This window comes from Epinephelus lanceolatus, chromosome 10, assembly GCF_041903045.1.
Source record: "Epinephelus lanceolatus isolate andai-2023 chromosome 10, ASM4190304v1, whole genome shotgun sequence".
Lineage (NCBI taxonomy): Eukaryota > Metazoa > Chordata > Actinopteri > Perciformes > Serranidae > Epinephelus > Epinephelus lanceolatus.
Genome location: NC_135743.1, coordinates 12481059 through 12506861, shown reverse-complemented (window position 1 = coordinate 12506861; position 25803 = coordinate 12481059). Strand labels below are relative to the sequence as shown.

At 40.3% G+C, this 25803-nt stretch overlaps 2 protein-coding genes across 6 annotated transcripts in view; one reads left to right on the top strand and one right to left on the bottom strand.

Moving 5' to 3' along the window:
- The window catches only part of adam22 (ADAM metallopeptidase domain 22), a 108242-nt gene that overhangs the window by 37962 nt on the left and 44477 nt on the right, over positions 1-25803 (bottom strand). For all 4 annotated transcript variants that reach the window (XM_078171535.1, XM_078171538.1, XM_033640347.2 and 1 more), the window contains exon 6: positions 18464-18527. In XM_078171535.1, the coding sequence (XP_078027661.1) occupies positions 18464-18527 (64 nt within the window). The remainder of the gene's footprint in view (positions 1-18463; positions 18528-25803) is intronic.
- cldn12 (claudin 12) lies at positions 409-5841 on the top strand. 2 transcript variants are annotated; one of them, XM_078171539.1, is made up of 4 exons: positions 409-544; positions 2474-2730; positions 2824-3632; positions 3981-4118. In XM_078171539.1, exons 2-3 carry the CDS (start codon positions 2512-2514, stop codon positions 3628-3630), a joined length of 1026 nt encoding a protein of 341 aa, XP_078027665.1. In that variant the 5' UTR covers positions 409-544; positions 2474-2511; the 3' UTR covers positions 3631-3632; positions 3981-4118. The 2 variants fall into 2 exon arrangements, with proteins under 2 accessions (XP_078027665.1, XP_033496239.2); XM_033640348.2 differs by having other exon boundaries at positions 2824-5841.

Sequence of the window (25803 nt, the reverse complement as noted above, 5' to 3'; positions counted from 1 at the left end):
CGGTGGAAAGATTTTTCAGTAAAGGTTGACACAAAAAAAGATATCATGGGCTAAAGTGTGACTTCAGTAGAACTGACACCAGAAGTCTGGCTTGTCTAACGCTTTCATTGTAATCATGACCATAACTTCTTTTGTATTTTTTTTTTTTAATTGACGTTAAAATAAATACAAAATAGAGTCATTTAAATTTGTATGCCCATCCCTGAAGCCAATTTTTTTAAAAAAAAAGTCCCTCTCCAGTGCTTAAAAATGATTTGACATGCCTCCATTTTTGCATCACCTCCTTCCCCCTTGCAAGTAACAAACAGTCCCTAATTTGATCTAATTTTAACAACCCTGTGATTTTAATGCACAGCCTGCAGGCATACGTTAAGCACCTGTGAGACAACACTGAGGGCAGACCATCCCACTTCATTGTGAGGCCACATCCTGTTTACTGTATTCCAGTCAAGCGGCTCTGCTGTGGTGTGGATCAAGTGTGTAAAGGAGAGCTGAAATGACACCGCCTTCGATCTAAACACGATCAACCTGCTGTGAATACAAGGTATTGTGGTCTGTTTTTAATGTAGTTGACGTGTTTGAGCTTCACAGTGAGGAAGTCTAGACGCAACAGGTTGTTGTAATGCTAACTTGTTAGCTGCCAGCTAGCTAGTTGGCTAATTTAACGAACCAACATTAGCGTTAAATACTAATTAGTCAGCCCACTCATACACATTTCGCTTTCATTATTTCACATGTTGACGGTAGATTTTAGCGAACAAAACAAGTATCGACACACGCAGCTGTTAATAAGGTTATATGTGTTTCCAGTTAGCTAAAAGAGCTAGCCTAATGTAAGTTAACTCCAAGTTGGCTAAGCTAACTGGCGAAACTACTCAGACAGGCGTCATCTAGCAAGCTGCTGAATGTAATAACAGCTTCTGAAATACCTGTTATTACTCGGTTAAGGTGTGAAGTCAACAGCAAGATTGTTTTTCAGTACACTGCAATATCAGGTGTTTGTATAATTACACTGTCATGGTCTTAGTCAGTGTGTCATCAGACAGTTTCACTGGGATGATGCAGTCATGATTGAACTCTACTAATGTAGTTTAGTCACTTATTCTCACCATTATGACTGCATTTAAAAAAGGTAATAGGTAACAAGGTATATTACGTGTGTGAATTAAGATGAAAACATTCTGGGACTGCAATTAAATAACATCAGACAACTTAGAATAACAAAAAAATAAAACAAAATTGAATAATAATGTGAGTGAGAAGTGAAATAAACCAATGAAAAAGATAAGACGTGAAAACTGGACACATACAAGTTGGGGCAAGCATCAAAAAGAGGCTTTTTAAATTACTGTGATAATCATTTAACACTGTGGTTCCCAATTAGTGGTCGTGGTCCAAAAGTGGGTCGTGGGTCCATTATGTATGGACCGCAAGAGGCTCAAGAATGTGTCAAGTTTGTAAAAAACATACTGAAATTTGAAGTACAGTTCATTTCTGACGCAGAGTTTTTGGTTTGAAGTGCTATTTGTTGCTGTAGAGTTAGTGACTAATGGACAGCTACCTGACAGAAACATCAAACTAACCAAATGCAAGTAAGACACTGTTTATATCTAACTGTGTGGACCTCGAACCAGTGACTGAGGAGAAATCTGGACGCTGTGGCAGGACCAGTTGTGAACCCCTGAGTTAAAAGATGTTGCAGACTCAGATCGTCAGACAGGGAGCGCCAGATTAGAAAAGTCCTACTTGCAAAAGCCTGCTCACCTTTAGTTTTACACCAGGGTGTATTTTATAAACAGCCTGGGCCTTCACTATAGTTTGAATGGGACCAGCAATTCATTAAAAGAGCAAGTAGCCAGCCCATGAAGTGCTTAAAACATAATCAGTACATCTTAAATCAACTCTAGTGAACTAACAAGTCAAGAGAAGCTATAGCTGCTATGATCTTGTCTCTTTGAGTTTGTGCAAAGCTGATAGATAGTTGTTGGGCTTTAGTCCAAGTACAACAAAATGCACATATCTAGACGTGATGATATAAAGGCACATAGAAGTTTCTAAAGATGAAGTTTTCACACAGCCAGTCAGTGCATGCTGTCACATAAAGAAACCTCAAGCATCTAATTCAATTGCTCTTTGTTTAGCTGTACAGTCTATGTAATGCACTGCAGTATAGACAGTCCTGCCCCGCAACCCCAGCACCCAAGTCGTTCCCACTTTGTTTGCAAATGAAATGAGAGCATTGTTTCTTGAGGACGGTAGATACTGGGTCAACTACACTGTGGTGAATAGGAATACAGGGGGGTTGCCCATAGTTAGGTCAGACTGTGGCACAGTTAGCTTACTTCAGTAGTAATGGGGACATTTGGAGATGCTGTGTACAGGAAAACTATCTACTGTAGTCACGTTATGACCCCAGGGCTCTCCACTGCATTGACCAGCCACTTCTCTCTGTCTGACTTCTGATTTCAAACAGGAACTTTCCTCTTGGCCTCAGTTCCTGTCAGCACCACCATGTCGTGCCGGGACATCCATGCCACCAACGCATTTGCCTTCATCATTGCCTTTGTGTCTGTGGGAGGGATCGCTGTGGCAACGTTAATCCCACAGTGGCGTATAACAAGACTCATCACCTTCAATCGTAATGCCAAGAATGTCAGCGTGTATGACGGGCTGTGGGCTAAATGTGTGAAACAGGATGGCTATTCAGGATGTTACTACTATGATTCAGAGGTATTGCTTTGCAAAATGCTCTCCTCTGCTTTGTTTTTTTTTCTTTCTGTCCTTAATTGTCCTCACAGTAATCATGTCTTCTCGTGTTTTCAGTGGTACTCAAAAGTAGACCAGCTGGATCTGCGGCTCCTGCAGTTCTGTCTGCCTACAGGCCTGCTGTTCGGCTCTATTGCCTTGCTGCTGTGCATGGCAGGAATGTGTAAGACCTGCTGCTGCTCAGACAAGCCCGAACCGGACATTAAAACTATCAGATTTTTGGTCAACAATGCAGGCTGTCACCTGGTGGCCGGGATGTTCCTGTTCCTGGGTGGAGCTATTGCCATCGCACCCTCAGTGTGGTTCCTGTTCCGCACCAAGGAAATGAACATCAAATACGACAAAATTTTCTCAGATGGTTTTGCCGTGTATGTAGCTATAGGCTGCTCTGGAGGACTGATGCTGGCTGCCCTGCTGATGTTCATGTGGTACTGCATGTGTAAAAAGTTGCCTTCGCCCTTCTGGTTGCCGCTGCCCTCCATGACTACCTCTCTGTCCGCCCAGCCTCTCACTGCCAACGGATATCCTCCTTCCCCAGTTTACGGTCCTCAGCCCTTCCCACCACAGACCTTTCCACCCACAGTGATCGACCCCCAGCATTATATGACCTCCCAAGGCTACGCGCAAAGTGTGGTTGCCCCTGCAGCCCCACAGGTGTACATGTCTCAGGGTTCCGCTCCTGATGGGTATGGTTCGGAGGTGGGAGGAGCTCAGGCCTACAGCTACGCACCCTCGCAGAGTTACGCACCGTCGCAGAGCTACGCTCCATCTCAGGGCTATGCATCCAGCTACACAGGCCACCGCTACTCCTCCCGCTCACGGATGTCTGCCATAGAGATCGACATTCCTGTGCTGACACAGTGACAGTAAGCAGCACATTGAACCTCCTTAAAGTTCACCACTGATTAAACTAATATAGTATGATAGATAAAAATGAATAACATAAGAGCTATTTACAGCCTCAAGAGTGATTTAGTCAGTCAGTTCAGGTCTGTAAATTGCTGATAATTGAAAGTGAATCCCAATCAAAAGAACCCTGGGGATACTGTATGAAGGATGAGGTTTTCTTAAAAATGAAAATCACTAAATCACTGGTGCAAACAATACTGTATTTAGCTCAGTATTGTAGAAAGGGAAGAAAATAAATAATTTTCAGCCAAAAACACTGAAAGACACCACAACTAACTAACCTTTTATTACTGTTTTACCAACAGAGAAGGACCACTAAACAAATGGTAAATGGACTTGCACTTGTATAGGGCCTTTCTAGTCTTCTGTGACACTATGAGTCACATTCACCCATTCACACACACACACCCATTCTCACACACACACACACACACACATTCATACACTGGTTAGCGAGGCTACCACACAGCCACCTGCCACTCGGTTTTTAACACACACACACACACACCAATGGAACAGCCATTGGGAGCAATTCGGGGTTCAGTATCTTGCTCAAGGATACTTCGACATACGGATAGGAGGAGCCAGGGATCAAACTGCTGATCTGAAAAGTGAGCCACAGCCACCCAACAACAGCTCCTGATGTGCTCAAGTGTCCAGTGGACCAACTTACGAGCTACAAGCAAATAGTTTCTAGCATTTGTCATGTGACTAAATATAAATTCTTGACTTAAGATTAAAGAAGCCCTGATGATGGCTGCCAAAAGCAAGAGTCAGCTAAATTCTTCTCTCTTTTTCTGTTACATTTGTTTATGTTGGACATGTTATATTCATACTCAAATGCAGGGTTCCTGCAGATCCTTAGAAAGTCTCTGCATTGAATGAATTTATCTTAAAATAAGGCCTTAATTGGTTTTAAAATGTCTTAAATCAATATCTCAGAAGTCTTAAAAAAGCTCAGACATGGGTAGAAGAAATTTATTATTTTGTGATGTTACTTTGTAAAATCTCAAAATAATTGCCACTATCTTTCACATTAACATTTGCATCAACGAGATGCTCAGAGCAGAGGCTCCACTGTCTGCTAGCTAGCTGTCACCGTTCCCTGGATGACATGGGGACGTGCAAATTCAGCAATAATTAGCTATTTAACCAAGATTTCGAAGCGTGGCTGAAACTGACGCAAGGCATTGCACATGAGGCTGGGAAACTCAAAATCACCAAGAAAACCTGCTGACAAAACACCAGGTATTTCCCAGTTCTCCCCTCATCTCTGCCACAAGACAAAAGAGCCATGTTTCATGTTACAATAATACTTCAGCAAATTTGCCCCTTACTCTAAGTAATTGATCTTGGATTTTTTTTTTTTTACTTCAGTTTAGGTTATTGTACCATTGGTCTTACATTTAATTCTGGCTAGCATTAAAAAAGTCTTAAAAGGCCTTAAGCTGTAGGAACCCTGCAAATCACTTGTCACTTTTGCCTTTGTAAAGCCTACACTATGAAAGTCTTCTGTCGTCACTACTGAACTTAAAACTGACTGCATTCAACTTTATATTCTGTGCTTCTGAATGGACACAAACTATCTGACTCACCTGTTAATATTTTTGTGCAAGAGGAATCGTTAATTATGTCACGTTGCCCTGTGAAGAGCATCTTGGAAGTTTTTAATGCACTAATTATGTGAATACTGTGCCAGTTTACTTTGTCTTTGTTCACTGACTTTGTCATAGCCTCGAGTATTTCTTAACATATTACTTAATCCTTTACTGTCATGTACTTTTTTGAAGTGTTATTGTCGAAAACAGTGGCGCTAAGAACTTTGTTAGCTGTTGAATTTAACGTACAGATGTGGAATTAAATATTAAGTATGAACTGTAATGTTAGAACACTAACAGGAATAAGAGTGCTGTCCATCTGCACTCAACATGTCCGCTGATTATTTTGCCAACTTAGCTGAAGTGTGACGCTGTTCAGTGGTGGTAGTAACTGTGATTAAGCCAACTTTAACGTACAGTTTAAATCCTGCCTTTTGTATGTTTTGCTTAATGAGCACTGATCAACATTTCTTTGAGTCTTCATCATGTCGTTCTACAATGTTGAGGTCAAATGTTTTTCTACACTGTCATCTGTTTTTTGTTTTTAATAAAACATAAATCACACTGTATGTGTGTGCGTGTTTATGTGCTGCGGTAACAGTAACAATCAGTCTTGTTTATACTGAGAGAATCCATGCGAATAATTTGTTCGTTCTCATTTATCCGGCAAAAGACAAAGAGCAGAAATTACAAAGTGGAACATAGAGTCGGCTCACATCTGCTCCTGATGGGTTTCAGCTGATCGTCTCCATATTTACAGTTTAACTGATAAATTGTTTAAGAAGATCAGTGGTGTGAGTGTTTCTGGTTTCCCAGAAATGTATCACTGTCAAATGTTGTACTTCCTTTTGTAATTCCTTCACGATGACTTGATGCACTGTGTGATACCAATGTTTTTCACATGCTAGTTTGCATCAGTGATGCCACGGTTTTGTTTTACATCTGCATCATGGATTACGCCCTGAGATGACAAACAATCAAAGTTAAAACAAGATTCATAAGGTTGTGTAATATCGTACAACACGTTTCAATTGTTGGATAAATCAATTGATTGTTTACTCTGTAATGCCAGAAAATGTCCCTCACAATTCAACTTAAGGATATCTACTTGTATAAATACTGCTCTCTAGGTAGTCTGATGTTCATACATATATTAAATTGCAAAATAACAACATTGCCCAGAGCTGATTGCTGAGTTTGTTTGTCCCATCAGCAATCCAAAACCCAAACATATTAAATTTACAATGAAACAGAGAAAAGCCCCAAACACTATGTTAGATAAACTGGAACTGGATAGTCTAATTGGTAGACGACTTCTAAAATGTAATTGGTTACAATTACATGCTCAAATTCGCTGTTGACACGACATCATTAGGTTTAATTTCCAATAACAACAATGAAAGTGTGTACAGGAGTGAGGTTTATCCCAGGTTGCTGGTGTAACATGAACAACTTGGAATTAAATGTTTCCAAATCCAGGGAATTAGAAGTGGACTTCAGCAGTAGCTGTCAGGATCACCCACCAAAGATCATCAACACCAATGAAATTCAATAAGAGGACAGCTCAGGCAAACGTTTAACCTTTAAGGGTGAAATGCTACATTTCCTGCACTCTGGTGAATTTTTATGCACCAATTAATGGTGGAAATGTCTTTATTTATGTAAAGTAAAACACAAAATAAGGCGGCAGGTGACATAATGTAAGCCCCGTTTCCACCAAGCAGTACGGTACAGTTCAGTTTGGTACAAAGCCTTTGTCAACATTTCCTGGTGGGGTTTTTTTTTTTTCCCAGAACTTTTTTTTTTTTAACAAATGATGTTCTTAAAAAGTGATCGGGACAAACTTGGCCATTTCAAAATGTGGTGGGGACATGTCCCCAGCATCCCCAGAGTAAATGACACCTAGGATCTTTTAATATTGCTGCTAATTTCCCTTCAGGTGCTAGTGTTTTATCTGTGGTGCTCTTAGATGTTGGATTTTATTTTTCATGCTTTTATGATTATATTGTGGGTAGGGATTTAACTTATCTGTTTTTATGCCTCTGTGCCTGCGTCAGCCGTGGCCGGAGACATTATGTTTTCGAGTTGTCCGTCCGTCTGTATGTCCCTTTATTGTGAACGTGATATCTCAAGAATGCCTTGAGGGATTTTTTTCAAATTTGGCATGACTGTCCAGTTGGACTCAACGATGAACTTACTAGATTTTAGTGGTCAAAGGTCAGGGTCACTGTGACCTTGCGTCTGTTTTATTCTTGTAAAAGTGAGATCTCAAGAAACCCTTCAGGGAATTTCCTCAGATTTGGCACAAACATCCACTTGGACCCAGCAATGAACTAATTAGATTTTAGAGGTCAAATGCCAAGGTCACTGTGGCCATTTCTGTCTTATTCTCATGAACACGATATCTCAAGAACACCTTGAGGGAACTTCTTCACATTTGGCACAAACATCCACTTGGACTCAAGGATGAACTGATTAGAATTTGTTGGTCAAAGGTCAAGGTCACTGTGACCTTTCAAAGCATTTTCTTGGCTAAAACTCAAGAATTCATGCATGCTAATTATGTCAAAATTTCACCAAAAGTCTTTTAGGATAAAACCATTAAGAGATGCCATGTTTTTTCCCAAAAGGCCAAAGGTCATCACAATGTGACATCACAATGTTCTGCATAAAACACTTTTCTAGCCATTACACAGCATCATAACTGACAAACAGAGGGGGAGACATTTGGTGGTGATGTTGGTGAGTTGTTTAATGTATAATGTGCTGTATGAGTGAGTTGGTTTACAATTTTTGTCTCTCTCTGTCTTTGTTTATCTCACTAAGATAAATTCCAATCAGTCATAACGATTCAGCGATAAAGTCATGAGTCTGGAATTTCTGCACTCTAATAGAGCACTTTAGCAACAACATTGCTTCGCCTTTGTTTGGCTTTGGAGCAGGATTTTATTTTGCCCTTTATGGCTGAAATATGCAGAACAACTAAACTCGTGGTCACTGCACCATCAACAAAACACAGCACTTTAAAAGCAGCTCTGAGAAAATAAACTCATTCACATTAGCCCTGAACTATGATCGGCTCTTTGGGTAAATATTTAAGTTATCACATCACAGGCTCCGCAGAGAAAGCAGAGCTAATTAAGAACAGTGAGCACCAGTGTTTTGTCTTATCTTTGATGTAGTCCTCATGGACCGAGTGTCTGAATTAACAGCCACCAGCCTAAACTGCAGCAGTTATAATTGGAAGCAACTCCTTCTTTGATGCAACACTTTCATGTTGTCTGAGAGTTTAGCTGCTGATGATTATTAAGACCATAATTAAAATGCGTGTCGCTGACTTTGTATTGCTTGTAGCACATATACGGAGCAGCTACCACTGAACTAACTGCTGTAATAAAACATTTTCTTGACCAGCGTCTCCTTTGTTCATCGCTTCCATCTCAGTTCAGAAATAAAAACGCAGTGTATAGACTCGGCAGGGAGTGTGTAGTGTTGGAGATTAAGGGTCCAAACACAGATGGCTTTCATATGTCGTGCTACAAAGACACGGGGGCGGAGCCTGGGTTGTCAGGGGAGACAGCACCTCAGACACAGACTACTGGCTCATGAATATAAAGCAGGGAGGGGTAACACGCTTTTCATTTTCACTCTGTCTGCACATGTGAATGAACTGGTCCAGGTTTAGTAACATGAAGTTGGCTCCAGGCCACAGGGAAACCCCCCCTTTTTTTTTAAATCCTATCAGCTCCAACTCACACTGAGCTTCACTCCCAGCTTGAGCTCATATAGAAAATCCTTCTCTTGGCACCTAATGCGAAAACCCCCCACCACCCAAACCCTACAACCTGCCACCACCCCCATCAACCCACCCTGTCCTTCACCCTTGAACTCCCCCACCCCCCTCCTCCTCAGTTTTCCTCCCAGGTTTGGGAATATTATACACAAAAACAGAGATGCGAACAGCCTAAAATCAAGAGATATTAAATCTACTGTTGGCCTATAAAGCACTAAATGGTTTAAGGCCAAAATACATGTGTAATATTTCTGATTATGAACCATTCAGACCTCTCAGTTTATCTAGGACAGGTCTGCTTTGTGTCAGCAGAGTCAAAACTAAAAAGCCGATCACCAGAATAAATGCTACCATCATACAGATACGTTACATTTGTACATTATTATGCACTGTGGTCAATATGTTTAGGTTTAGGTACAAAAAACACTCAATTACGGTTATATTTTGGCTTCAAATCCCTGGTTTGATGGCACAATCCCCTCAGGAAATGAAGTGATTGGCTGTAAAAATATACAACTGCTTTTAGTGGCAGTATCCCGGCAGGAAACACAACAAAAAAACAACTATGTGGGTGGCTAAAAAGCTGCTGGAAATGCAACAATGACTTGGTAAAAAAAAAAACATTTGGTTTTACTGCTTATTGATCTGGAACAGTGGTCGGAAGCTTGGCAGGTGTCTCGCCATCCATCCCTCCACCTCACTGATGACAAAGTCAGCTCATACACTAAAAGTTTTAATATGATATGTATAAAATCTGTGGTTAATGTACAATGCCAACATTTTCATCTGGCGACTGGGATGAAACTAAAAGTGGAGAGGCACTATTCAGTTTTTATTCACCATGTGGAACAAGCTACCAGAAAACTGCAGGTCTGCTGCAACTCTCAGTTCTTTTAAATTAAGGCTGAAGGTTTTTCTATATACTGCTGCCTTTTATTAAGTCAAATAATTATTAATTTCTCACACCGCACTGTAACTTTTATCCTTGTATTTTATACCTGTCTTATTCTGTTTTAGTTTGTTTTTATTTTCCATCCTAATGCTCTTTAATGACTGTTATTAATTGTATTTAAATCTCCTTTTGTAATGTGTTTGTTTTGCACTTTGTCTCAGTGTTTTTGATGTTCTATGTAGAGAAATGTGCTACACAAATAAACTTGCCTTGCCTTAAAATGATTTAAAACACAGAAACATTTTCACATTTTAGAAGCTGGAATCAGACTCAGACAACTCAACAACTATTTTATACATTAAAATTAAATTTTGTGGTGCCCACAGGATGGATGCTAATAATGTTTGTGATCCCTTAATATACATCAAGTCAAAATATCACATAACCCAGTACACATGCAAAACTAATGACTTGCCCATCAGCCTCAGCTGTATTTCCTCTTTAGTGCTGATTAGCAATGTTAGCGTGACAGAATGCTAAACTAAGATGGTGAACATGGTACACAGGCCCTCCAGGATTTTGCAGGCTTTTAGGGGGGGACTGTTGCAGCCTAAAATAAATAATAATAATAATAATAATGATAATAATAATAAACATTATTTTTATAGCACTTCTCAAAACACAGTTACTAAGGGCTTTATGGGACAAATAAAGTAGCAAACACCATCAGGATAAAAACAGCAATAAAACATTTTGAATATAGGCTAAGACCAAATAAAAAAAGTATAATAAATAATAAAATAATGAGATTTATAAAAGATGGATAGAAACTAAACACACAACAGATTTACTGGTGGTATGGAAGTAAAAGTGTCTTTTGAGGAGTGTTTTAAAGGACGACATTGAGTTTGCCAACCTAAGTTCTGTCTGATTTCACAGCAGCTTTTCTAAAATAAAAAAAAAATAAATTGCAATGCATGTTGCCATGTTTTTAGGTGTTTTTCTGCAGTAGAAAAGAATTTGTCAGTCAATGTTGTTTGTGTTTCAAAACACAACTGTACACTGGGCAAAACAGTTTACCTCGGTACATGCCTTGCACGATGTTTAGCGGCATCGTCATGACCAGAAACAAGCAAGTGAGTTTGGTGATCTTACACGGGGCACTGCTATGACTGGCAAACTCATTGCAAACTGTGATGATCGGTCAAATTTGCAGAGATGTTGTGGTGACTGCACAAAATTGCAAGGTAAGGGAAAAAGCTGTTAGTCTCGTTGCCTGATAAACGATATAAACAATTAATAGATAATCAAAATACTGCTTTGTCCTTGTTTTGTTAAAGTCTTCTGGTAAAATGTGCTGTGACACTGAACTCATGGTCACTGCACCATCGACTGAACACAGCACTGTGCTTTGTCTCAGTCCTCACTGAGAGCGAACAGACAGAGCTGTTGGGAAGTAGCCGCAGGGGCCCTGAGGTGCAGGTGGGGCTGGAGAGGTGTCCAAAAAAACAAGAGGGCTAAACATATGGTGCTTTCCGCATATGCAAGTCAGCATCACACATCCTCACTCCCGAGTTGTCTGCACACTCACGCTCACACAGTCAAGAAGTGCAAGATTTATCAGCCACGTAGCGCCCGGGTACAGCACGTCCTCGGTTTGTGAACTTTAAATTTGATGCACTGTATTGCTCACAAGTGTAACCCACTTGTTCACAACCCCATTTACATAACACGATGAGGCACTTTAAAACCAGCTCAGCTGCATAAGGTGATGAGCAGCTTGTTTGGGACACACTTAGCTAATGTCCTGCATAACTTTTTCTGCCTTGGCAGAAGAAGGGCAGATGGATTTACCATATGGCTGAGAGGAGCCATGCCGACTCTCCATCTATCTCAACATACCCCCCATCCTGCCATGTTTCTTTTTTCTGTCACCTTTAACTGGATCATAACAGCCCGAATTACTGGTGCATAAAGGGGCACAAAGCCTCTGCATTCAATATAGTTACTAACTGATAAATAGTGATATGAGGCTGTTTCAGGTTAGAACAAGAACACGACTGAGCACACAACCTTTTAAAAGACATCTCAAAAGCTCACTTTTTTTTGTGTGATACTGTGTGTGTGTTGATACAGAGGACACACGAGAAGCACTTAGGACTTTGCAGTAAACATCTGTGTGACAATTATGAGAGGACGACTTGCAGACCAAGCAGACTGTCAAAGAGACAAAGAGATTCGTAGACTGAGGGTGAAATAGAGAAAGAGATACACTGAGAGGAGCCCAGAGATGCAGAGGGGGAGGGACAGTCAGTGTGGACCATCGCCCACGGGGAGTAGACGTCCAGAGCTCAGTGCTGACAAACTGACAGCCATTGCTCAGCTTGGGGGCAGCGCTGGCCCCCGCATTGTCATGCAGACAGGATTCCCCCACCTTAAATGCCAAAACCAGCACTGGTAATGGAGCTATGTGTCAAATATTTGCCAAAAACAGACAATTATAATTTGCAGTATCTAAGAAGCATGACTCTATGAGGCCAGATCAGATCTGGTGTTTTGCATCTAAATGGTGAAACTGCTCATCGTGTACTATATCGCTTGCATCCTTCATTTTAGTCAAACCATACAGTTTGAAAACGAGGCGCGGCTCCAACTAGAAAACAATGTTTTGATGCATTGGATGTGCTGAATGTGCATATTAAGGCAGTACAGGAGGAGGTGCACATTAATAATCCTCCAGGACTGTAACATGCTCATGTTTAACCCAAACAATGTGTCATGTGACTGCAGTTGGTTCGGATCAAGGTCAGAACAAGTTCTCACCACAAACGAACTGCACCAGAGTTCCTTTGTAACCGGACTGAGACCACCTCTTCAAGAAGGTCTCTGTCTGGTTGTTTTAATGCACACCAAATGCGATTGCTGTGTTCACACCCGCCCAAATGAACCGCACTAAAGAGGCAAATGAACATGAGTTTGATTGAACCGAAGCAAACAAGGCAGGTGTGAAAAGACCCTATGAGTCAGATCCACCCATTGTGTCCAAATATGGTCACTTCTGGTTGCAAAAACCAAAATGGTCACGGCTGTAATGTCGAACTCAAGGCTTCAAAACAGCAGTCTACCAACCAGTGGGTGATGTTACTGTGGGTATGTCCATTATTTTTACAGTCTGTGGGTGTGTCACACTGGAAGAGCAAATGTGTCCAGTGGGCAGGGGTGCAGCATTTACTTGAATAAAAGTTGTATCACAATGTGAAAATACTAATTTACAAGTGTAGGAACAAAAATTTTTTCTCCTGCTGTTTAAAGAGTATTCTGCTTCCTTCTGATGTGTAAGTTTTAACCTGACCTGACCTGAACTGTGTCCTTGAACACATTTCATCTGTGTATGAGAGACTTGCTTTGCTCCTGCTCTCATAGAAGTTATCAGTTAACTGGAGGTCTCCTTTTATTGCTCTACCAAGGTCTGAATATATTTTGTGACTGAATCTTTTTGTCAGACCTACAGCTCTGACCTTTGAGCTGAAACAAGATTGACTCTGTTCTAACGCTCTGTTCTGTCACTTTATTAAATAACACCAAAGACAACCTCGTTTTACTCTTCACTTGTTCACCTCTGACATCACAAGTTGAAGTCCTACATTCAAAAACTGTACGGTGTTACCAGCAAAATGTACCAGAAATGTACCAGAAGTAAAAGTACTAATATGATAATAGCCCATGTGTGTTATGCAACTGTCTACTTCATAATTGGATTCTTATTAGTGATGCTTTTATGTGTTAGTAGCATTTTATCATTGTAACTGATCAGGATAGATGAAGTTTAACTATACTGAATTATATTCAATGTTTGATAAGGTATCATACTGGATAGGATTACATGTTTTGTATTAGGGCAGGCACAATATCAGATATTTACGACATCATTATTGTGGCCAAAAGAGTTCACGATAGCAATATTATCATGATATCTACAGAATACTTGAAAAATAATAATAACACTGCTATCAGTCAAATTTATCTTTGACTCTGTTTATTGTACATTTTGTCTCGTTTTTGACAAATTAATTTCACCAAAAATACGAGTGCGGAAAAGCAAAGCAAGAACGGAAAGAAACGGAAATGATTTAAGAGGCGCTGGATTATTTACACTTTATTATATGTATATTATTTACACTATATCAATATTTTACTTTTAAATACCTTGGTTATCCTTAGTACAGCAGCACCCCTACTTTATATATAAAATCTGCAACTGCACAGTAACTAAAGCTGTCAGATAAATGTTGAAGTAAAGGGTGAAGAACAAAGTAGCATACAATGAAAATAAAACACAGGTACCTCAACACTTTACTCAAGTAAAATAGGTGATTAAATGTAGTTTCAATAGTTTCCACTACTGCCATTATGGAATTTTTCAGTTCAATGAAATTTTTTTTCTGTCTTTTTTTTAACCCAATTTATTTTTAAGTGAGACAAAAACACAAAACAGATATTTTTAAACATGATGTACAACAATGACATACACTCTACAAAATAACCCACTGGTTCAACATTTAAAAATTAAGGTAACAATTTGCATGTGTCTTTTTAAGTAGTTTCAACTCTGGCCTTACTGAATGAATCCTATGAGTCATATATAATACCACAAACTCAATTATATCTGAACAACCAATGTGATTTGCTTTGACCTCGAAAAACTTAATTAACTTGAACCAACTTAAAATGTATCCGCAGGTTGTGGTGATATTCATGGGTCAAATTATTTCATTTAAGATGGTGTAATTTGATTTATTTTTTTAATTTCATCCTACTCAAAAATGTTTTTACATATTTTTTTATGCTAAAAAGTCTTTATTTTAAGTGTTACCCACAAACCCCACAAATCATTTTGTAGAGTGCACAAACACTGATATGTGATTCACAAATGAAACATTTAGGTTGGCCAGTTATTCGAAAATTAACAATTTATCAGGTTAAAATTTAGGTTGGTAGCATTAAAAGTTCTTATTTGAATTCACCTGAAATTATGTCTTTCCTTGAATTTGTATATGTGCTATGTCTTGCTACAATATAATAAGCATGTTTTCTTAAGTGTATAATCACTTCAAAATAAGAACTGTCGTGCTTTTGTTACCTTAGAATGAGCCATTTATATCTACATAGGGATCGGGGCCTCGTCTACGGAGACCACCCAGAGCAGACAAACCACACTGGCTCTAGATAGGGCCACTAGCATGTTTGCATCAGCCAGTGAAAGCATTGGAATATCACTAATTATTTAATATGAAACTGCTTCATTAAGTGTTTTTACTAATTTTTATCACCGGATCGGTTTGTTTTGGAGAGGAACAGAACTCTGTGGATAATACGGCTCCTGGTAAAAACCTCCTGAATCATAAATACTAAAGACATTCTGCAGTCTTCAACAATAGTCACCACTAAATCCCCCCTACATCCGACACACTGTCTGGACCTTTAATATGAAACAGTGTTATGGCCAATTGTTTGACATGACATGAATATAAAAACTAAACTAGTGGAGAATCTCCTCCAATTTTTATGTGCATTTTTACGTCAAAGTGCCTGCTGTGTGAATGACCAAAAAAGGCACCCAAGATACTGTATCTCTGAAGACGAGTGCTGCAGCAACGTTCTGAGTTAAGATGTCTCTCTCTCTCTCTCTCCCTTTCTCATCGCTTGAATAATTCAGTCTGTCCAGAAAATGCAGGAGAGGAATGACGGAGACAGAGAGGAGACGAAGAAGAGGCAGGGAGTAAAAGAAGAAGTGAAAGGGAGGAGAGAGCTGTGACCTGTGAGAAATAAACCTAGTGTGCTGAGGCGCTGCTGTTGTCTTATTTTAACAGTTATTCATATACAGAATATTCTAATGCTTCATTTACTTGCAATTCTTTTCATGAATGTGTGACTCTGACAAAGCAACTGCCATCACAAACCCAGTAGTTCCTCTTGTTTTACAGTGTTTCTGCAGAAGATACAATAAGCGATCTAAATGCAATTAATTTACTGACAATTTTGTTTTTTGCTCCACTTCCACCTCCCTCTGTGTACCTGCCTCTTCTTCATTTTTCTTAGTTAGCCTTTCTCTTTTTAGCCCAACATTTACTTTGTGCCTCCATCCATCTTTTTTATTCCCTCTTCTATCCATTCTTTCAACACTGTTAGCACTAAAACTGTCATATGGGAATGAATCTTAAGTAGCTCTTTGTGCCATGCCACCACCACCAACACCCATAAGTGAACACACACACATACACACACACACACACGCATGGACACAAACACAGACACAAATCCCTGACCTCTCCTATCTCGTCTCCTTTCGTCCCTCACTGATTAACACCAGACACACATTTCTTCTGGACGTTTTAATTAGAGCAGAGAGGAGACGCACACACAGTATCAGCGGCGTGTTCTTCCACTCCCGTGCTCAAGGCGTCTTTAGACAATCTCACATCTGTCCTTTCGTTCCGACCATAATGGCTGTAATTGTTATTATCTAATTGGCTGTAGGCTTTGTAACCCAGCAAATCTCTCTGCCCTGAGACCCACGGCCCGCACCCACGGTTCATTAGGAAAAGTGGCCGACAACTGGTGTGTGATCTGTAACTGATTCTGGTTTTGTCTTAACCTCCTCTCAGGACAGTAACTGACCCCTGAATGAATCCCGTAATACCAGGAAACTTATTCTCACTTATCATGTGCCGCACACACAGTCGTGAGGCGTAGCGATTTCCAGCCAGAGCTACGTGTGCCCCGGGAGGTACAGATGGTTGAGTAGCTCAGCTAATTTTAAATCATGATTTGAATATATTTCCAGGAGTTTGTGTTTGGAAGGAAAACAAACACACAATAGGAGAGTCATTGTATAGATGCAAAATTGTACAAACCTCTTGTAAAACCAGTTTAAACATGAACAACTGAAGGATATTTTCTTTTTTTGTCATTTCCACCTTGATTAGATAGTACAGAATAGATGTAGACAGGAAACAAGAGAAAAGAGCAACCCAATTACCAGAAAAAATGTTGGCCTTTTATGTTTCTGCAAACCACAGATACATTACATTTGTGCATTATTATGTGGTATGTCAGCAGTGCAATGGTTAGTATGTGGTGAGGTTTAGGCACAAAAACCACTTGGTTATGGAAAGGAAAAGGTCAGGTTTTAAAAAGGTGGGTATTTTAAAATACCCACATTTTTGTAGCACTATCCAGGCAGGAAACACAGCGATGTCTTAGTAAAAAAACAACCTCTTTTCTTAGCACAATCCCAGGGGGAAATGCACCGATTTCTCTGTAAAAAACAACAACAGCCGTTTCTTGTGGTACTATCAAGGCTGGGAAAGACAGCAATGTCTCAGTAAAATACTACCGCTTTTCTTGGCACCATCCAAGCAGTAAACACAGAAATGTTTCTGTAAAAACGACTGCTGTTGGTGCGGTGTCCTGGCTGGAAATGCAGTGATGTCTCTGTATAAAAACAACCTTTGTTTGTGGCACAATCCCAGCAGGAAATGCAGCTCTGTAAAACAACTGTTTTTGTGGTACAATCTCGACAGAAAATACAACGATGTCCATGTAAAAAATAAAGCAATGTCTTGGTAAAAAAAACCAACCATTTTAGTGGCACTATACCAGGAGGAACCCAGCAATGTCTTTGTAAAAAACAATTGCTTTTCTTAGCACTATCCCAGCAGGAAACGCAAAGGTCTCGGTAAAAAACAAGCATTTTTTGTGGCACCATCTCGACGTGAAAAACAACCTCTTCTCTTGCACAATCCCACCAGGAAATGCAGCAATGTCTCAGTAAAACAACCTCTTTTTGTGGCACTATCCCAGCAGGTAACGCAGAAATGTCTTGGTAAAAAAAACAACTGTTTTAGTGGCACTATACACGGAGGAACCCATCAATGTCTCGGTAAAAAACACAGCCGTTTTAAGTGGCACTATCCCCAAAGCAAACACGGTGATAAGTCGCTAAAAATCACCCACGCATGGTGGCTAAAAAGCTGCTAGAAAAGCAGTGATGACTGGATAAAATGCAACAGGTTTTGTTTTTTGGTGGTCTCGAACAGTGGTCTGCAACTTTGCAGGCGTCCCTTCAGCTCACATATTTCATCACCTTAGAAACGTCAGTGTGATGCATATGAAACAGACAAATGTAACGTGTCCTTGGTTTGCAGAAACATACAATGCCAATATTTTCTTGTGAAGACTGGGCTGAAAAGAGAGAGGGGAGCATAACATGCAACACAGGCTCTTAGCCGGATGCGAGCCGTGGACCACGCTGTCATGTGGCAAAGGCTACCGGGACACTCAAGGACAACTATAATTTGTATGAAAAAATTATGTAACAATATCTAACCGCAGAAAATTCAACATGGCTGAGAGGTAGGAAGATGTGAAAAGGTAGAGGAAGGGAAAATTGATACCCCCCTCTGAGAGGTACAAAGTACATACATTTTTGTGTAGAGTACTCACACTGCTGCCGCCCTGTCCTCCGGGTTCAATCATGTAGGTGTGATTGCCATCGAAAAACATCCCACTGAAAGAGAAAAAAGAGGCGGGAAGGGGGGAGAGGAGGGCACATATCAGCACCAGTTGCTGTTGTTTTATTCATCACTAACTGGAATAATGCATCTGAATTCAACTCCTCCTCAGTCATCCGTGTGATAGATTAGCCATTTCAGCGCTTGCCCAGGGGTTTTCATTGTATTATTGGAACATTTGTCAGAATAATAACTGTAAGCTGAAGTTTTGGACAGAATCCTCTGCCGTCCTGCTCTATTGGGCATACGTATGGCTTAGGAGGGGTGGAGGGTAATGTGAAACAAAAGGTCATCCAGTCATCTCAGAGATTCCCTCCACACAGCACAACCTAAAGGTTACCCGAGGAGTTTATCTCAGGAACAATAACTAAGGGTTTGAACTGGTTGAGCACAAGGTGCAATGACTCAGACACCTTTGAAAGGAGTGGGCTTGAGCAGAAAATTGGTGCAAATCCTCATGATCCTTTCTAACATTTATTGAAAATCGTAATGACTTCACATGCACTCAAAAAACTCTAAACACATTCATCACATAAAGGTTTGAGAGAAAGAGGCCACGACACACACACATCATTTTGACGAAGCAATCGTTTTAAAAAGTCAGAGATCAATTTCTCATTTAGCAGCTGGGTGAAGGTCTTCTCGTCTCTGCCCACCAGTGTGTGCGCATGTGCACACAACTGGACGTCATCCATTAATTAACTTTATCTGAGGCTTTTAGGAGATTGGACCGGTCAAACTGTGGAGTCATGAGGGTAAACACCACAGGAACACACAATCTGTCTTTCTCATCCAACTGTCTCCGCCTTTTTTTCAACCTTTCTTTGGCCTTCAACACACAGTATTCACCTTCAACACACTCTTTGTCCTGGTCCAACACTGCACTTACAACATATTACACATATTAAAAAAAAGAAAGAGGATGAAGTGAAGATTGCTCTCAACCCTTTTTCTGTTTTCTGCCCTGTCAATATACTATTTTGTCATGGTGACACTGAGAACTGTCAAAAAACTAAACACATTTTATTCAGTCATTTGTTGTTGGTGAACACAGTGGAGCATTTAGCAGCTGAAGAGCCTGATATTTCTCTAAGGAGCTGGTGAAGACCAAAAATGAAGTGTCAGTATTGGACTTATATTTTTCACATGACCAGTAACACGACTCAAACTGAATGATTATGTTGCTCTGTAACTGCGGGATGTATAAATTAGCAAGTGTTTGCTAAAGGATTTGACATAACAACTGAGAAGTTCATATTATGTTATTTCTACTGCAGCCAAGTGGGCAAAAACAAAATCTGGTACTGTAGGATTAAGAATAAAAACATGTTTGAGGGGCTTTGAGGCCCCGTGTCCACATAGTGTTTTAGCACTGGCATTTTTCATCACCATACCGATATAAGCTTGTTTTTGACTGTGTAGCCAACCCTCTGTTAAGGTAGCATTGCATCAGCTACCTAGCTAACATTAATGTCAATGTCACAGAAACAAAACCCACATGCAGTGCATCATATCCGCAGCGCCCTGGCACTGCTTTTCTGCTTAAGAAACACACTATGTGGACACAGGCCTTAAAGCTATAGTGCGTAACTTCTACAGGTCCGTAAATGTCCGTTTCACCCAAGCCACTACTAGAGGAGATGACACAATGCTGATTAAGCCGATTGGCTCCTCTAACATTTCTCGGTATTTTTCAATATATATCATTTTTAGTTTGCGTGTCGACCGGCGACATTCCCGCGCTGGCGCACAGGAAATGCTTCCTCACAACAAGAAGGGAGGGGGAGGAAGAGCGGAGAGTGTCACAGCAAGAGGTAGAGTGCAGGTAGAAAGAGAAAGCAACATGGTGGAGAAGCGGCCGAGACACGGTTCAGAAGTGGATCCTACTACAAAGAAAAAGCCTGGACGTTCAGCTGAAGGTCTATTAGCAAAGAAGGAAAGTGACTGACGGTGAAGGCAAACAAGGATTTGTATTGGCGTCGCTTTTCCTCGGTGGAGAGCCCTGAAGGAAGAAACTGGGCTGAGGGCAGACACGGATGTTGCCTTGCTGCTGTTGGATAAGTAAGTGACTTGGTTTATAATTATATTATGAGTAGTATATGTTGCTGTTACATGTAGTGGACCTAGTACTTTATTATTTTCTTGGAAATGGTGCTATGAACGTAATGTAATGTTAGCAGCCTGGTATTCGCCACGTTGTGTAGCATTGTGTACACGGTGTGAAGCAAGTGTTACTCTGTGTACACGGTGTGAAGCGAGTGTTACTCTGTGTATGGTGTGTGGCGACTGGCGAGTGTTACTCTGTGTACACGGTGTGTGGTGAGTGTTACTCTGTGTACATGGAAGTGCCACCGGCTTATTAGTTGTAATAACGCATTATCCGCTGGGAGGCGACAGAAGTTACGCACTATAGCTTTAAAACTGAAGTATGGAAGCACAGAAACGTAAAGTGAAAAAAAAAAAAAAAAATTGTGGGTAACATTGGCCAAAACCTAAATTTAGCTCCTAAATACGAGATATTATTTCCTCTGTATTGTCTCCTATGCAGACTTTGGAAGCCCTGAACGGCAAGGTGACAAAAAGAAGTTTTTTGCAGGCAGTGTAACAAAGGAAAGTTCAGTTAGGACCACTTTAGTCAAAGAAAACTTCCATTTTCCATTCCAATTTTCCATTTGCAGTATTATATTTGGTGGTATGGCTCTGTTCTGGGGCCTCTCTGCCTTTCCTAGGCCTACGCAGAAAGCCTCTTCCACACACCTAAGTGGAAAGCCTAAGGCAGAGAGAGCACACCTCTCTGCCCTTCCACGTGCAAATGAGGAAAGCCTTGAGGCAAAGAAAGCTAACCTCCCTGCCCTTCCATGCGCCTACATGGAAAGCCTAAGGTGGGGAGAGCAGCAGCAAAGACCTCCCAGGAACAGAACAGAGCAGCATCAGTGACAAACAGGAATCACATTGATAAGTCAGACACAGCATGAAAAGGAGGAGCTGGGGTGGAGGCGGGTTGCAAAGTGACTTGCAGAGGAAGCAGCAACAGTAGGCAGGCCAGAGCAGTTTAAATAGGGCACTCTGAATGAGATTCACCAATAGTTGCATAGAAAGGAATCATGTGATCTATCAGCTGACTCCCTTCCATCAATCAGCTGCTCCATCAGCTGATATGTGCTGAGCTTGACATCATGTCTTGACATCATGCCTGAACTAACGCTATGCTCAAGTTTTGGCCAACCTTGCCTGCATTTTGTTTTTCATCTTGCCTTTCAGGGCTTCCGTATTTTAAAGACACATCATTTTTCACAAGTTGCAACACCAAGAGTGTCCCAGGTAGAGCTTGTTCAAATTAAAAGCAGATTTTAACTGTGCTCATGATTTGAACTTTTCTGGGTGGTGACGAGGAGTGTTAACGCTGATCATTTCTTAATCAATGAGAAGTTTTGCATTTCAGTCACAAACGTAGAACATGGATGCAGCTCTAAACAGGAGCCTGTGTCGATGTTTAGCTGTCTACATCTCAGGTGATGGATGTAGCTGGGAGCACTGCCCTGCCGTATACAGTAAATGCCCCATTGCAGTGCAGTTTCTCTGTGTGTGCGTAAGAGACAGAGAGACAAAAAGAGAGGAGAAAGCAGGATGTATATTATGGTAAATACCTGACTCAGCATAAGGGAAATACTCTCCCTCTAATGTCTAACCCCTCGACACCACTGGGCACTCCCTCAACTCCCTCCCTTGCACCGTCTCTCTCTCTCTCTCTCTCTCTCTCTCTCTCTCTCTCTCTCTCTCTCTCTCTCTCACATACGCACAAATAAGTGTGTGCAGGGAATACTATGGGTGTGTCTCTGTCTCCTTTATTGTGTCAGCTTGTGTATTTCTTTCCACATTAAAAAAATCAGTACCCTCCAAACCTACAATCAAATAAATCCTACTTCTATTAATAGCGTACGACAAATTCTAATGCAACAAATAATAATGCCAGCAGTATTATAACATGCTATACTAACATTTGGCCAAATTAGAAGTCACACATCAAAATTTAGCCGTGCCTGAAATAACAGACATCCTCAGGAAACCCTTCTTAATCTTGTCTGTCACATTATATCCTGCTCTATGTCATATGTGACTGCACTGCATGTGAAACACATTCACCTTGTTTGGGTTTGATGAATTCACACCCTACTTTTCATTATTTTTTGTGCTGCGTAACATAAACTTGCTGTGACACATTTCCCAACATGTCGCCACATTCACATGAAATATGCAAACGTTATTAAAAGCCAGAGCTCGGTTCAGCTTATTCAGCAAGTATCAATCTGATTTCACCCACTTTCCTTAATTAGATGAATTTACCTCTCTGCACTGGTTATTTGGTTTACTTAATTATGCTGGGGGAAGATATATTGGACTGGGTCAAGCTCTGATGAGGTGTAATGGATCAAAAATGAGCAATGTTTTAAGAAACAACTGAAAGGGGATAATTGGATGACACTGTCATTAATGTGCAGATGTGAACTGTGTGAAATACTATCTGCTGTTACAGCAAAATACACCATAAAGCTTGGATTGCTCTTTACACCTCAAAACTTAAATCTTCAACCAAAGAGAGACGCTGTTATTCAGTATAAAAAATGTCCAGTCATGACTAGGAGTGTAACGATCCATCGATCTGATCTTTGATCTTTCTGATAGGCTTTAATTTGAAAGTTTGTGTCACCAGCAAACAGTGGCAGGCAGACGGCAAGCAGCCAAGAGAAAGACGATGAGGACAGCATTATTTACTCTGGAATAAATCAGCAGTGTGGAAATCGGGTCAACAGACAGAACTCATAGTGTATGTGAACAATGGTGTTACGATTTAAAACAGGACATAAGGTGACCGGCCTGGCCGGGCATTTCCCTCCGTTAACTTCTCACTACAGCAACATTAGCTGCTCTGTTTCAACAATGTTTGGCTGAAAAAACATGCGCGCAGGCTGAAATTCAACCGTTTTGTTCTGTTGGGAGACGCAGTGACTTACAAATGGTGAGTAAAGAAAATAATAGCGTTAAATATAATTTGTTAAGCTATGAGTAGAGGTAAAGTCCGCTAGCTGCTAGGCTAATTTATGCAATGTAAACATGCTTAAGCTAATAATGAGTGACTAGCAAAAAGCAATTGTTTTGTCTGTGAATCTTGACACTTATCACAACACATTCTCACTCCGACCTCGTCACATATTGACGTTTTGGTCATGGACTTTCAAGGTACCCTGGGTGCGTTGGTTGTTGACATTCTGGGACACCGTGTCAAGTTCTCTTCTTTCAAAATACACTTACATTTTCACATGAATTTAAACGTTTACATACAGTCTTTTTCAAAATAAATGCACTGTCAGTACAACACTGCAAATTAACGTTTTTTTCCTTTAACAACAAACACATGTGGTTGGGTTTGGCAACAAAAACATGGTTAGGTTTAGGAAAAAAACAACAGGGTTTGGTTTTAGAATCTTACAGGACGTGAACACCGCTCCCACCGTAACCTACTCGGACTTTTGCCACCTTAACTTTCGTCCTTGTCCCGCCGCGTTTCCGCCTGATGCTGCCAAGCGCCGTTAACATATAACAGCAACCAGCTGCATATCATGCCGACATTAAATGACGCCTTTTTACATCAGTTTCTGGGGCCGCAAGACGCTGCCTAAGCACCGGATTTCGTCGACTTCAGAGTGAGACCATGCTCCCGATGACTACGCTGAATATTTAGTTAAACTATGTTGTTGTTTTTAAATGTTTTATGGCTGTTAGGAGAAGTTTGCCTTCAGGGCTTTAAGCCAGATAGACCTTAAGTTTTATGAAAAAGATGGTGATTTGAGTTAAAATGCAAAGATTTCCTCCTCGGAAAGTTCTCTCTGTCAGAAAGCCCTGAAGGTTAACATATCCCATGTGATGTTTTATGTGTTAGTGGAGTCAGTTTAAAGTAAACTCTAACCCTAACCCAATTTCTTAGATTATTTATGTGCTGTTTTTATCTTTTCAGACCAAAAGCAGAAAAGAAAGAGGTTAAATGATCATATAATATAATCTCATATCGATCACACGCCTTTAAATCACATTGAATCGAAATCTTATTGTGACAGACTTTGTAATATCAGCAAATATCATATTGATGTCCAAGGAATCAATATAATATTGTATTGTGATGAAACTGGTGATTTACACCCCTCGTCATGACAATGAACAAGCATAAAGAAACACACCCTGAATACAGAGACTCCTGTTACTGGATGAGCTGATCAGACTGACAAGGAGCTTCTTCTAGCATTGTTTTCCACACTTGTTTACAGATAACAATTGTGATTTAATTCTGCCTTCCTTCTTTTTCTTTTTCTTTATCTTTTCAACGTCCAAATATATCGTATAGTGTGTTCAATGTCTGAGATTCAGCCAAAGCAGTGTGAGATTTTTTTTGTCTCATGTTCACAGTTTTGGGAAAATACTGTTTTCCTTTCAAGGAATGTGTGGAAGCAACTGTGAAAACTGTAATGCACGCGCATGTGTTATAACTGATTATTCATAGGTGCCTTCTTATGCAAGCGCTGTATTGTCCGCACACAATGACACAGAATACATTTTCACCTGTCTTCTCTTCACATATCACTGGAACTACCAATGGGTAAAATGTACCTGTGGCTGTTTGCTGATTGTATGTAGCTTTGTTTCAATGAAATAATGTTATGCAACAACCCTGTTGTTAAATGTTCAAGATAAATCCAGATTTAAAAACAAAAAAGGCCATTTATACCTTTAGAGCAGATCAAATTTACCCCATAGAGAAAGCAGTTATTACAACTATGTGTATAAAACCAAATCATTGTGACGTTGCAGTAACAACAATCAGACTTGTTTATTTCTGTTGTCATTTTCAGCTTTATGTGTAATGTTTAAAGATGAAGAGTTAAACATGGTGGTCAGACCTATCTGACGTTTCAGCTGTGCTCATTAACTGTACTGTGTTGCTTTGCAATCATGTTTGATAAACCAAATCTACCAGCACGGAAGCTGTGGATGTGGGCCTCTGCAAAATGTATTTTAGCCACCTGAAAAAAAATCAGTATCAGTTTTATGCTATATTTAGAATATTTTCCGTACTTTATCCAATCAATCGAGACAGTGGTAGACGAGCAACTCCCCTATTCTGACATATTTGGCAGTGGAGTCTGGTGGATTTCAGATAATGGCTTTAGCTCCCCATTGGAAAGGGCTGTCTGATGGCAAGGTAAAGCCAAAAAAATATTC

Coding starts and splice junctions, on each gene's coding strand:
- cldn12 (XM_033640348.2), top strand. CDS start 2,512: ATGTCGTGCCGGGACATCCATGCCACCAACGCATTTGCCTTCATCATT. Junction 2,731..2,823: donor GTTACTACTATGATTCAGAG/GTATTGCTTTGC, acceptor TCGTGTTTTCAG/TGGTACTCAAAAGTAGACCA.